This window comes from Tauraco erythrolophus, chromosome W (assembly GCF_009769465.1).
Source record: "Tauraco erythrolophus isolate bTauEry1 chromosome W, bTauEry1.pri, whole genome shotgun sequence".
Lineage (NCBI taxonomy): Eukaryota > Metazoa > Chordata > Aves > Musophagiformes > Musophagidae > Tauraco > Tauraco erythrolophus.
Window position 1 is genome coordinate 29,508,317 of NC_141497.1, and position 13,895 is coordinate 29,522,211.

At 49.2% G+C, this 13,895-nt stretch overlaps 1 protein-coding gene across 1 annotated transcript in view; it reads left to right on the forward strand.

Moving 5' to 3' along the window:
* Nucleotides 1–13,895, forward strand: part of LOC147526298 (E3 ubiquitin-protein ligase RNF38-like) — a 126,536-nt gene that overhangs the window by 28,551 nt on the left and 84,090 nt on the right. Inside the window, exon 2 of the mRNA XM_086630134.1 lies at nucleotides 12,286–12,310. Within this exon, the coding sequence (XP_086486260.1) occupies nucleotides 12,286–12,310 (25 nt within the window). The remainder of the gene's footprint in view (nucleotides 1–12,285; nucleotides 12,311–13,895) is intronic.

Here is a 13,895-nt window from a genome sequence, read left to right on the forward strand (position 1 = left end):
TCTGGCTCTCTTCCTCTGCTGCTGCACACGTTTGTTTGTGTGCACATCTCTCTCCCTCCTTATCTGTGTGCATGCACATCTCTCTGCACCTGTGTGTACACACGTCTCTCTCTCTGCACCTGTGTGCACATGCGTCTCTCTCTGCATCTGTGTGCATCCCTCTGTCTCTCTCCCACTACATCTGTGTGTGCGCCTATCAATTTATCTCTCTTTGTCTGCATCCATGTGCGCTCAAGCCTCTCGCTCTCTCCCTCTCTCTCTTCGTGCACACGTCTCTCTTTCCCTGCATGTGTGTGCACATGCATCTCTGCATCTGTCTTTCTGCATGTCTCTCTCTACACGCCTGTGTGCAGGTGCCTCTCCGTCTCTCTTTCTCCACGTTGGTGTTCATGCATACCTCTCCTCATCTGTGTGCACAGGTGTTTTCCCTCTGTGCCTCTCTGCATCTGTGCGCATGCGTGTCTCTCTCTTCCTCTGTGCCTGTGCACGCGCTTCTCTGTCTCTCTCTGCATCCGTGTACGTGCCTGCGTCTCTCCCCCTCCCCCCCCCCCGCATTTGTGCGCCTGCACGTCTCTCCCTTTACTGCATGTCTCTCCCTTTACATCAATGTGTGCATGCGTCTCTCTTCCTCTGCATCTTTGTCTGCGTGTGTCTGTCTGGTCGCCTCCACATCTGCCTGCACGTGCCTCTCCCTCTTCCTCTGCCTGCGTGCTCCTCTCCTCCCCCCCCCCCCCCACTTGCATGCACACGCCTCCCTGTGCCTTCCTCCTGTCTCTCCATCTCTCCCTGTCCCTTCCCAATGCTCTCCATCTCTCTCTCATTCTGCCCTCCGTTCTCCTTCTCTCTCTCTCTCCCCTTCACTGTCTTCAGTTCTCTTGTGCCCTTTGCACGCGCGCTCTCTCTCACATTGACTGTGTCACTCTCTCTTGACTTCGCCCTCTCAGCTCTCTCTGCCTCCCTATCCCTTAACCCTTCCACTGCTCCCTGCTCTCTCCCCCCCCCGTCCTGCCAGCCTCTTCTCCCTCTCTTGTTCTCTTCATCTCCCTCTTGCACTTTCATTTTCTCTCTGCCTCTCTTATTAGCTTTCTTCTGCTTTCTCCCTCGCTCCCCGTCCCTTTTCTCGCTTTGTCTCTGCCTCCCTCTCACTCTGATTTTTTTTTTCCAGAATATAACACTGTAAAGTGGAGACTTGAATGACATGTCCTCTTTACTGTAATATTGGGTGAGGAATACATTCTGTTTCTTCCTGTGGGAAAAGAAAAGAAAGGGGGAATTGTCGGAGTGCAGATCCTTGAAGAGACTGCACGAAGAAAATCCTGTGTAAATAGAGACTGGAGCTCTAAAGTTAGGCCTCAAGGGCAGAATGCCCTTGAAGTTAAGGATAAGAAAACTATGCTGTATGATAAGGGAGTAGTGTTTGCTTAGAGCAGAGCTTCGCTAGGCGGGTACCTGTTTGAAATAAGCTGTTAAATATGACAAGCATATGTATCATCCAATAATGGTGTAGAAAAGGTGTGGTCTCAGGATTATTGGCAAATACTGTCTATATAAGCAATAAGAACTGCGCAATAAACGAGACTTCGTGCAGCTAACTCATATTGAGTCGTCTCAGTACTTCTCCAAATCCCTTCTCCGCAGCATACTGGGCAGGTGGTATAGATCCTCAGGAAAAAGGTGATCTGTTGAGAATTACCACTATGGGGTTCTCTGATTTGGCTTCCTCAGTGCCAAAGGTGGCATGCACACAAGCAATGTGTGAGAGAGACCCGACAAGAAAATCCTCAGTGTTGGCTCCCATTGATCGAGCACAATTAACACCTCTAATTCGTGGTCTCCCTGATAGTTTAAAAACATCAGTAATAACTGAAAAAGCTGCTGAGGATCTAAACATAACACCCAGTCGCCAGAAAGTGAAGGTTGTTGAGACTAAAGGAGAACAACCAACAGCAAAAACAGCTCTGGGGCTTCCAGGAGATAAAAAACTAACCCGTGCTGAAGTGCCAGTCGGTGCTGCCTGCACTAACATATTAAGCTTTGATTTGCTATATGGCAGGTCATGGAAATTGCCTGATAGTTCCTTAAAGAGTTTTGCAGGGCGGCATAATGAAGATCGGCTGTGGGTCGATTCTGATTTTGTAAAATTGAAACCCTTAAAAGTGTCTATTCCCCTGCCCCCATCCCGAGTCACAAATACAAAACAAAATCCTCTGCCAGCTGCAGCGCAGGCAGGAATTGACGGGGTGGTGAAAGAGGAGCGAGCTATTATTGCTCACTCCCCCTACGATTCTCCTGTCTGGCTGCTTGAAAAGCCAAACGGACAGTGGATGCTCACCATTGGTTACAGGCAATTAAATGCCAACACTGCGCCTCTAACAGCAGCTGTACCAAACATCACAGAATTAGTGACTCGAATTCAAGGAGCTACTTCTGTCCCTCCGGACACTCTGGAAACAATAGAGCATGGACAAAACCCTTCCAACAAAAAAGAGCTGCAGCAAACCCTGGGAACTTTAAGTTACTGGCGTAAACGCATCCCCAATTTTTCCATTGTTGCTCGTCCCTTGTATGATTTGCTCAAAAAAGGCAGATCATGGGACTGGACCAACCAGCATGGAGATGCATTAGAGGTCCTGATAAAAGGACTGAGATTATTTCAACAACTCGGTCTCATCCACCTGATGGATCCTATCTGTGTAGAATGGGAGTTCAGTGAACATGGTTCCCATTGCCACAAAGACCTGTTGTCTCTGGTGCGAGCAGAGAAGTGGGTAGCCACAAAGGCACACCACTACCTGCTGGCATTGCTCAGAACATTTTAACTAAATTTGCCGGTTGTATTAGCAACCGAGCGCGTGTTTTTCTTTTTCTTTTACAGGTACTTTGAATGATCTGCACGTGGACAAGTGGATACACCTACACAAACATTGACTGTATACAGGGCATCTAAATATCATGGATTCTGAAGTATTGATGAACAAACTAGTCACCACAATCAGTGACTTGAATAAATTGGAGCATCCTTTATGATTTTCCCTATTGGCTTTGGGAACTAACCAATAGTTTTATAAGGGAAGGTGAAAAAGGCACCTTACCCACTGAAATTAGGAAAGTGATTTGAGACAATGCAATTGACTTTGTCTTCACTTATGACTTCACCACCAGCAAAGCCACAGCCTTTGTGCTAACTATATACAATGCTTCAGTATTCACGGTACACCCCATTATCGCATTAAAATTAAATCACAACGGAACTATACTCTATCCTCTATAAGCATAGAGTATGGACCCGGAAAAATGGAGTAGATATGAAAAACTATTCAAATCTTTGTGTGTGTAATTTTGTTGAGATTGTAGGATGCGACTTTACCTATTTAGCACCAGTCATATCTTCTCAATTGCTGCAAGCAAATCTTACCCTGATTCGGGAGCTGTCACCAGTGCCTGTTGGAATGAAGCTGCTACAACATCAGGATTTAAAGGACTCTGATTACCATACATCATGACACCGATGGTGGGATACCCTTTTTGGATGGTCACCCACTGCCACAGGAGTTTTCAACAGAATGCTTCACCCTGTTGTTGTTCTTTTAATCGTAACTATGCTTTGTTTTGTTTTACTGGCAATGGTGTACGTGAGAATTTGGACAATGATGAAGAGCTTAACCTATTTAGAATCCATATCTAGTGCGCATAACACAGTTGATGTCCCACACACTATGGGCATCCCCAAACCTATTCAGGCATTGTGAAACTCGAGTGACTATAGTCACAGGGTGGATTATGTGGGAAAATGACTGAAATTGGAGGGGAATGGGAGAATATTGTTCCCCAGAATTCAGCTAATATTAGAGCAGCTCTGACATGAAACACAGCTGCTGCTCTCAGGAACAAACAAGGCCTCAATATCCTTGAAATGGGGAGTAGAGTGATACGAAGGTATCATGGCTCATCCCTGTTATCGGGAACAAGAAACAACGAACAAGGCCCACGCAATACCCTTGAAATGGGGAGTAGAGTGGTACGGAGGTATCACGGCTCATCCCTGTTATCAGGGATGAGAGGTGCCTGGTAAAGATAACCATAAAAATGCCATCGAGGGAAGTGAATCACAACCGCTGTCTCAGCAGTGATGGCGAAATTGTGCCCTTCAGCTACTAAGTCACACCTCCACCCGCCTCCGAGCTGCGACCACCCCTCAAACGAGCAATTTACACCAATCCCAATTAGTGAACACCCCTCACGAGAGAAATTTTCACCAATCCTAATAAAAGTTGTGTATGACTAGAGTCACTCGAGCTCCACCTAAAAGATATGAAAAAAGTATAAAATAGCGGCAAACAAAGGGGATGTTAGGGAGAAGCCCCCCCATCGGAACGTCTGGGATCAGTCGACGGGCTGAACCTCTCTTCTCCCCCCCCATAGGGACGCCTATTGGGTAAGAACTCTGTGTTATGTGCACTTACTTAATTACTTACTAACATCTTGCTAGCTATTTAGTATTATCACTGATCAGTAATTGTTTTATATTATCACTGCAGTATTTCAATTAAAGTTGTTTTTGTAGTCAGTCACTATCACCGGCTATCCTCGAACCTGTGTTCTGTCACGAATAAAATATATATGCATGTTTCCGGAAACTTTTGAATTATTATAAGGAGTTGGCCCATAGTATTGCTAGTGACGATCCCTTAATAAGTGGGCGAATCACCCTCCGACCTACTGAGCTGCCAAGAGAAGGCAGGGGGAGTCGGACCCAAGGGTCTCGCCTAACTTGGGAGCTGGTATACTGGCCAAATTACCTCCTGTTTGTCTATTAGTGACGGATCCCACGATAAGTCAGACGAATCACCCTTCAACCTACTGAGCTGCCAAGAGAGGGCAGGAGGAGTCGGACCCAAGGGTCTCGCCTGACTTGGGAGCTGATAGACTGGTCTTTTGACCTCAAAACATGACACTTCCGTATTGAACAACCGGATTAAAGCAATAGATTTGAAAGCCTGAAAGACATTTAAAATATACCCGTACCTCTTACATAACACACATCATAGAATGTTGCTCAATAATCTTTATGAAGTACCCTTAACATATGTTAAAGCTACAATAATCTTTATTAATTCTTGGCTATTATATAAACCAATGAACTATGTTTTAATACTTCCAAAAGTACTTCCTACATGCGTTATAGAATACTATGTTATGTTGTACCGGCATATTTCACTAGGCAATCTGTTCTAGTGCCTCACCACCCTCAGAGTGAAGAATTTCTTCCTTAGATCCAATCTAAATCTACCCTCTTTCAGTTTAATGCCATTGCCTCTTGTACTATCACTACATGCCCTGGCAAAAACTCCCTCACCAGCTTTCTTGTAGGCCCCCTTTAGGTACTGGAAGACTGCTAGAAGGTCTCCCCAGAGCCTTCTCTTCTCCAGGCTGAACAACCCTGACTCTCTCAGCTTTTCTTCACAGGAGAGGTGTTTCAGCCCTCGGCTCATTTTTGTGGCCCTCCTCTGGACCCACTCTAGCAGGTCCATGTCCTTCGTGTACTGGAGGCCCAAGAGCTGGACACAAGACTCGAGGTGGGGTCTTATGAGAGCAGAGTAGAGGGGGAGAATCCACTCCCTCAACCTGCTGGCCATGCTTCTTTGTATGCAGCCCAGGACACAACCAGCTTTCTGGGCTGTGAGTGCACACTGCCGACATGTCAATTTTTCATCCACCAGTATCCCCAAATCCTTCTTCTCAGGGCTGCTCTCAATCCATTCATCCTCCAGTCTGTACCGATATTGGGGATTGCCCCAACCCAGGTGCAGGACCTTGTACTTGACCTTGTTGAACTTCACGAGTTTTCCATGGGCCCACTTCTCCAGCCTGTCAAGGTTCCTCTGGATGGCATCCCTTCCCTCTAGCGAATCAACTGCACCACTCAGCTTGGAGTCATCTGCAAACTTGCTGAGGGTGCACTCAATCCCACTGTCTATGTCATTGATGAAGATATTAAACAGCACTGGCTCCAGTATGGATCCTTGAGGGACACCACTCGTTACTGGTTTTCACTTGGACATTGAGCCACTGACTAGAAGTCTTTGGACGCAGACATCCAGCCAATTCCTTCTCCATCTAACAGTCCATCCGTCAAACCCATCTCTAGATCACTAGATTAGTAGTCATTCTATGATTCCATTCTATGATTCTAGTCAGGCACGATTTGCCCTTGGTGAAGCCATGTTGGCTGTCTCTAATCACCTCCTTGTCTTCCATACATTTCGACATATCTTCCAGGAGGATCTGTTGCATGATCTTTCCGGGCACAGAGGTGAGGCTGACTGGTCGGTAGTTCCCAGGGTCCTCCTTATTGCCCTTTTTAAAAATGGGTATATTTTCTTCCTTTTCTGGCCAATGTACCTGTAAAAGACCTTCTTATTATTGCTCACATCCCTTGCCAAATTCAGCTCCAACTGTGCCTTAGCTTTCCTGATCCCATCCCTACACACTTGAGCAACATCCCTATATTCTTCCCAGGATACATGTCCCTGGTTCCACTGCCTGTGTATTTCCTTCTTACAGTTTAGTTTGACCAGGAGGTCCTTACTCAGCCATGTTGGCCTCCTGCCTTCCTTGCCTGATTTCTTTACACATGGGAATTGAGAGCTCTTGAGCTCTAAGAAAAATGTCCTTAAAGAGCTTTATCTCTGAGGGCAGTTTCCCAAGAGGTCCCATACACTAATTCCTTAAACAACTGAAAGTTCGCTCTCCTAAAATTCAGGGTCCTGACTTTACTCTTTGCCTGGTCCGTATCCCTCAGGATCGTGAATTCCACCAGGGCATCATCACTGCAGCCCAGGCTGCCACCGATCTTGACCTCTCCAATTAGTTGTTCTGTGTTGGTGAGCAACAGGTCTAGTAACACTTCTCCGCTGATTGGACTGTCTATTACCTGGATTAAGAAATTCTCCTCAGTGCGCTCCAATAGCTTGCTGTGCTGCTTTTCCAGGAGGTGTCAGGGTGACTGAATTCTCCCAGCAGGATCAGAGCCTGTGAGCGTGATGCTTCCTGTAGTTGAAGTAAGAATGCTTCTTCAACAGACTCCCTTTGATCGGGCAGCCTGTAGTAAACACCAGCCACAAGGTTTCCCTTGTTGGCTTGGCCCCTAATTTTTGCCCATAAGCTCTCTAACCTGTTCATCGCTGGTTTTCAAAGACAGCTCTGTGCAGTCAATCATTGTTTTTACATAGAGGGCACTCTCCCCTGCCCCTCCTTCCTTGCCTGTCCCTTCTGAACAGTTTATATCTGTTGATTGCAGCACTCCAGTTGTGTGATTCATCCCACTGAGTTTCAGCGATTGCAATTATATCATAGCTTTCTAGCTGCACAATGGCTTCCAACTCCTGTTTGTTACCTATGCTGCGTGTATTGGTATAGAGGCACTTCAGTTGGGCTGTTGACCGTGTCACCTTTTTGGAGAAACAAGCCCTAATTCCTTTGTGGCATTTCTCGGGTGTTTCCCTGTTGGTTCCTAATGCATCAGCATCCCCTGGCTCTTCTCTGTTACTCAAAACTCCATCCCCTTCTCCCAATAAATCTAGCTTAAAGCTCTCCTTATAAGTCTAGTCAGCTTGTTGGCAAAGATCCTCTTGCCCAGCTTGGTCAGGTGAATCCCATCTGCTCCCAGCAGACCTGACTTTTCAAAGGTAGATCCATGATCATAGAAGCCAAAACCTTGAGTATGGCACCAGCCACACAGCCAGGCATTCACCTCTTCAATTTATCTCCCCCTTCCTGAACCCTTTCCTCTGACTGGGAAGATAGAGAAGAACAGCACTTGTGCTCCAGATCCTTTTAACATTGCTCTGAGGGTCATATAGTCTCTTTTGATGGTTCTAAGTTGCCTCGTCACAGTATCATTAGACCCTATGTGGAATAGTAGGAGCGGATGATAATCTGTCAAGTTCACCAGGCTCAGCAGCCTCTCAGGGATGTCACGAATGCAAGATCCTGGTAGGCAGCAGACTTAGAATCATAGAATCATAGAATCATAGAATCATAGAATGGTTTGGGTTGGAAGGGACCTTTAAAGGTCATCTAGTTCAACTCCCCTGCAATGAACAGGGACATCTTCAACTAGATCAGGTTGCTCAGAGCCCCGTCCAACCTGACCTTGAATGTTTCAGGGGATGGGGCATCTACCACCTCTCTGGGCAACCTGTTCCAGTGTCTTACCACCCTCATCGCAAATAATTTCTTCCTTAAATCTAGTCTGAATCTACTCTCTTTTGGTTTAAAAGCATCACCGTTTGTCCTATCATTACAGGCCCTACTAAAAAGTCTGTCCCCATCTTTCTTATAAGTATTGAAAGGCTGCAATAAGGTCTCCCTGGAGCCTTCTCTTCTTCAGGTTTGACAACCTCAACTCTCTCAGCCTGTTTTCATAGGAGAGGTGCTCCAGCCCTCGGATCATTTTTGTGGCCCTCCTCTGGACCTGCTCCAACAGGTCCATGTCTTTCCTGTACTGAGGACTCCAGAGCTGGATGCAGTGCTCCAGGTGGGGTCTCACCAGAGCGGAGTAGAGGGGCGGGATCACCGCCCTCAATCTGCTGGCCATGCTTCTTTGTATGCAGCCCAGGACACAACTGGCTTTCTGTACTGCGAGCGCACATTGCCGGCTCATGTCCAGCTCTTCATCCACCAGTACCCCTAAGTCCTTCTCCTCCGGGCTGCTCTCATTCCCTTCATCCCCCAGTCTGTATTGATACTGAAGGTTGCCCTGACCCATGTGCAGGACCTTGCACTTGGCCTTGTTGAACTTCATGAGGTTCGCACATGGGCCCACTTCTTGAGCTTGTCCAGGTCCCTCTGGATGGCACCCCCTCCCTCAGGCATGTCAACCACACCACTAGCTTGTTGTCGTCTGCAAACTTGCTGAGGGTGCACTCAATCCCACTGTCTATGTCATTGGTGAAGACATTAAACAGTACTGGTCTCAATATGGACCCTGGAGGGACACCACTCATCACTGGTCTCTATCCGGACATCGAGCCATTGACCACTACTGTCTGGATGCGACCATCCAGCCAATTCCTTATCCACCGGACAGTCCATCCATCAAATCTGTTTCTCTGCAATTTAGAGAGAAGGATGTTGTGGGGGACCGTGTCAAAGGCCTTTGTCATGGTTTGATGTGATGTGGGGGGGGTGGGGGTTCTGGTGGCAGGAGAGGGGCTTTGCTCCCTGTGACCTCCCTGGTTTTGGAACCGGGTCAGACTTGGTTCTGGCCACCAGATCGGACTGCCATTCCCCTCGGGGTTGAGCCAATCAGCGCCTCTGCGAATTGCCCTATTTAAGTCGGGACAAAGGAACCGGAAAAGGTGCTTTGCCCAGGAGCGAGGAGAGAAGGGAGGAAGGCACTGCCCCCGGTTCCTGGCTCCTGGCCGGGCGGCTGCCTGCGTCGGGCCGGCGCCGCCCACGGAGGATGGCGGTGGCGGAGCCAGCTGGGGAACTTGGGGAGCACCCCACTCCCGGGGTGCCCACTGGGCTGAGTTCACCCGGAGAGGACTGAGATCTAAGAGAAACAGCCGCATCGACACCAGGTCAGTGAGGATGGAGCGGGAGGAGGTGTGCCGGAGCTGAGTTTCCCCTGCAGCTGGTGGTGAGATAGCAGGCGGCCCCCCTGCAACCAGGACGGCCTTGGTGGAGTAGAGACCCACTCGCAGCCCGTGGAGAAGAGATGCCTGAGCCTGAGGATGGTCGTGTTGGGACGCACAACAAGGTAGAGAGGCATCTGGAGTCTGTGTGACGACCAACGCTGGAGCGAGTGGCTACAACTCCCTAAGAATCCAAGACTGTGGTAAAGCCCACACTGGGGCAACCCGTGGGGAAGAATTGCTTCCTGTGGGCTGGACTCACGCTGGAGAAGTTTGTGGATTTTTCCTCGTGAGTAGGGGATCCACTGGAGCAGGGGAAAAGGGTGTAAGGACTCCTCCTCCTTTAAGAAAGAAGCAGCAGTAACAGCACAGAATGAACTGACCTGCACTCCCCCAGTCCCTGCCCCCTGCGCCGCTGGGGGGAGGAGGTAGAGCTGGGAGGAAAAGGAAATGGGGGGGGAGGGGGAAGGTGTCAGTTTTAAGATCTGGCTTTGTTTCTTTTTATCCTCTCACGTAACCGGTTTTGTTTCCCTTTGTCCTTTTAAGTAACTATCAATAAATTGTTTTGCTTTTAAGAAAGCCAAGTCTGTTTTGCCCGGGACCATGGATGGTGGGTGCTCCCTCTGTTCTTGTCTCATCCCTCAGTCCCTTGATTATATTTTTCTCCTCTCCACTTTACTGGAGAAGGAGAGACTGTGTGAGTTTTAGTTGCTGGATCAGCCTAAAACCACGACAGCCTTACACAAGTCCAGATAGATGACATCTGTAGCTCTTCCCTTGTCCACTGATGTAGTCCCTCCACTTACCTTCCCCTCACACAGCCTTAAGGCAGGGCTGTTGCTCAGCCTGGGACAGTGCACAATACCACACATCAGTCTCCTGCTCACATTCCTAGATATTGCGCTGCCTGTTGAGCTCCTCTTGTTACATAGCTACTTGTCTGAAGAGTTCTTCCAGCTGGGCACACTTGTGCAGCTATGACATCCACCGCTGCCTTCAGGTGCTAGGGGGACTTCCAGATACCGGAGCTCCATGCAGCCTGAGGTCTGGACAGCTATATCGATCCTTGGGAGGTCAGTTTAGGGGGAGATGTCAGCATAGGTAGGCTGTAGTGCTTCTGTTTGGGTTATAGCCACAGCCTTGCAGTTGTGGCAGATGGTCACCGTTTTCTTTCAGCAGACCACCTTGAAGTCTCAGGACAGAGGAGAAAGGGACAGCAGGTACCAGCAAGAGGGTAAGGAAGAGAAGGGGACTAACTTCAGGCAACAGAGTTATTTAGGGCACAATCTAACATTTAGGAGTCCTTCAGTTCCAACTAGTGCTTGTTTCTTGGCACGTGCCTGTAATTGCAATTGTATTGGGTTTGCATGGCAAGGTTTTGGTAGTGGGGGGGCTACAGGGGTGGCTTCTGTGAGAAGCCGCTAGAAGTTTGCCGTAGGTCCGATAGAGCAAATGCCAGCCGGCTCCAAGACGGACCTCCAAGATGGGGAGGAGGTGCTGGAGCAGAGATTCCCCTGCAGCCCATAGTGAAGACCATGGTGAGGCAGGCTGTCCTCTTGCAGCCCATGGAGGTTAACGGTGGAGCAAATATCCACCTGCAGCCCATGGAGGACCCCACACCAGAGCAGGTGGATGCACCCGAAGGAGGCTGTGACCCTGTGGGAAGCCTGTGCTGGAGCAGGCTCCTGGCAGGACCTGGGACCCTGTAGAGAGAGGAGACCACGTTGGAGAAGGTTTTCTGGCTGGACTTGTGACCTCGTGGGAGACCCACGCTACATCAGTCTGTTCCTGAAGGACTGTACCCTGTGGAAAGGACCCACGCTGGAGCAGTTCATGAAGAATTGTGCCCGTGGGAAGGAGTTACGTTGGAGAAGTTCGTGGAGGACTGTCTCCCGTGGGGGAGATCCCATGCTGGAGCAGGAGAAGAGCGTGAGGAGTCCTCCCCCTGAGGAGGAAGGAGCGACAGAGACAACGTGTGATGAACTGACCGCAACCTCCATTCCCCATCCCCCTGTGCCGCTGCAGGGGGAGGAGGTAGAGAAAATCAGGAGTGAAGTTGCGCCCAGGAAGAAGGGAGAGGTGGGGGGAAGGTGTTTTAAGATTTGGTTTTATTTCTCATTACCCTACTCTGATTTGATTGGTAATAAATTAAATTGATTTTTCCCCAAGTTGAGTCTGTTTTGCCCATGACAATAATTGCTGAGTGATCCCTCCCTGTCCTTGTCTCGACCCACGAGCCTTTCGTTATATTTTCTCTCCCCTGTCCAGCTGAGGAAGGAGAGTGATAGAGCGGCTTTGGTGGGCACCTGGCGTCCAGCCAGAGTCAACCCACCTCAGTAATATATGAGAAGAATAGAAGCTACTACGGTAAATAAACCTGCTCCCTCCTTGGGAGTCTGTGCCTGATAATGCAGAGTGAACACCCTCAACTCCTACTGACTTCATCTGAAGTAAAAGGCCCTTTACACCTTGCAAGTGTAACTGGTAGCATCACACTTTTAGATCTTGTTCTGTACTAGAATCACTGTTCATTGAGGTTATGAATGAATTATTGTGTGGGTTGTGTTTGTAAGCTAAGGGTAAGTGGATTGCTTTCTTTTAATAATCTCCTTTCACTCTAGATGTAAAAATGTTCATTTTCTTTCAGATGCTTCAGGCGTGCTCAGTCCAACATAGAATCATAGAATCATAGAATGGTTAGGGCTGGAAGGGACCTTCAAAGGTCATCTAGTCCAACCCCCCTGCAAGGAACAGGGATACCTCCAACTAGATCAGGTTGCTCAGGGCCTCGTCCAACCTGGCCTTGAACGTCTCCAGGGATGGAGCATCCACCACCTCTCTGGGCAACCTGTTCCAGTGTTCTACAACTCTCATGGTTAAAAATTTTTTCCTAATATCCAATCTGAATCTACCTCCCTCTATTTTAAAACCATTACCCCTTGTCCTATCACAACAGGCCCTCCTGAACAGCCTCTCCCCATCTTTCTTGTAGGCCCCTTGAGGTACTGGAAGACCGCTATAAGGTCACCCCAGAGTCTCCTCTTCTCCAGGCTGAACAGCCCCAACTCTTTCAGCCTGTCCTCATAGGAAAGGTGCTCCAGCCCTCTTATCATCTTCGTGGCCCTCCTCTGGACCCTCTCCAACTGGTCCATGTCCTTCTTATGTTGGGGGCTCCAGAACTGGACGCAGTACTCCAGGTGAGGTCTCATGAGGGCAGAGTAGAGGGGGAGAATCACCTCCCTCGACCTGCTGGCCACGCTCCTCTTGATGCAGCCCAGGACGCGGTTGGCCTTCTGGGCCGCAAGAGCACATTGCCGGCTCATATTGAGCTTCTCGGCCACCAGTACTCCCAAGTCCTTCTCCTCAGGGCTGCTCTCGATCCATTCACCACCCAGTCTGTATTTGTGCCTGGGATTGCCACGACCCAGATGTAGGACCTTGCATTTGGCCTGGTTGAACTTCATGAGGTTGACACAGGCCCACCTCTCCAGCCTGTCGAGGTCCCTCTGGATGGCATCCCTCCCTTCCAGCGTGTCGACGGCACCACACAGCTTGGTGTCATCGGCGAACTTGCTGAGGGTACACTCCATGCCACTGTCCACGTCACCGACAAAGATGTTGAAGAGGGCCGGGCCCAACACGGACCCCTGAGGGACGCCACTCGTGACCGGTCTCCACTTGGACATCGAGCCGTTGACCACTACTCTCTGAGTGCGGCCATTGAACCAATTCCTTATCCACCGAGTGGTCCATCCATCAAACCCATGCCTCTCTAGTTTAGAGAGAAGAATGTCATGCGGGACAGTGTCAAAAGCTTTGCACAAGTCCAGGTAGATGATATCCATTGGTCGACCCTTGTCCACCGATGCTGTCACCCCATCATAAAAGGCCACCAAGTTGGTCAGGCACGATCTGCCTTTGGTGAAGCCATGTTGGCTGTCACCCACCACCTCCTTGCTCTCCATGTGCCTTAGCATGGTTCCCAGGAGAATTTGCTCCATGACCTTGCCAGGCACAGAGGTGAGGCTGAACGGCCTGTAGTTGCCCGGGTCCTCCTTGTTCCCCTTTTTAAATATGGGGGTTATGTTCCCTCTCTTCCAGTCATCGGGGACCTCGCCAGACCGCCACGACTTCTCAAATACAATGGCCAGTGGCTTGGCAACTTCATCCGCCAGTTCCTTCAGGACCCGCGGATGGATCTCATCAGGTCCCATGGACTTGTGCACCTTCAAGTTCCTCAGATGTTCTCGAACCTGC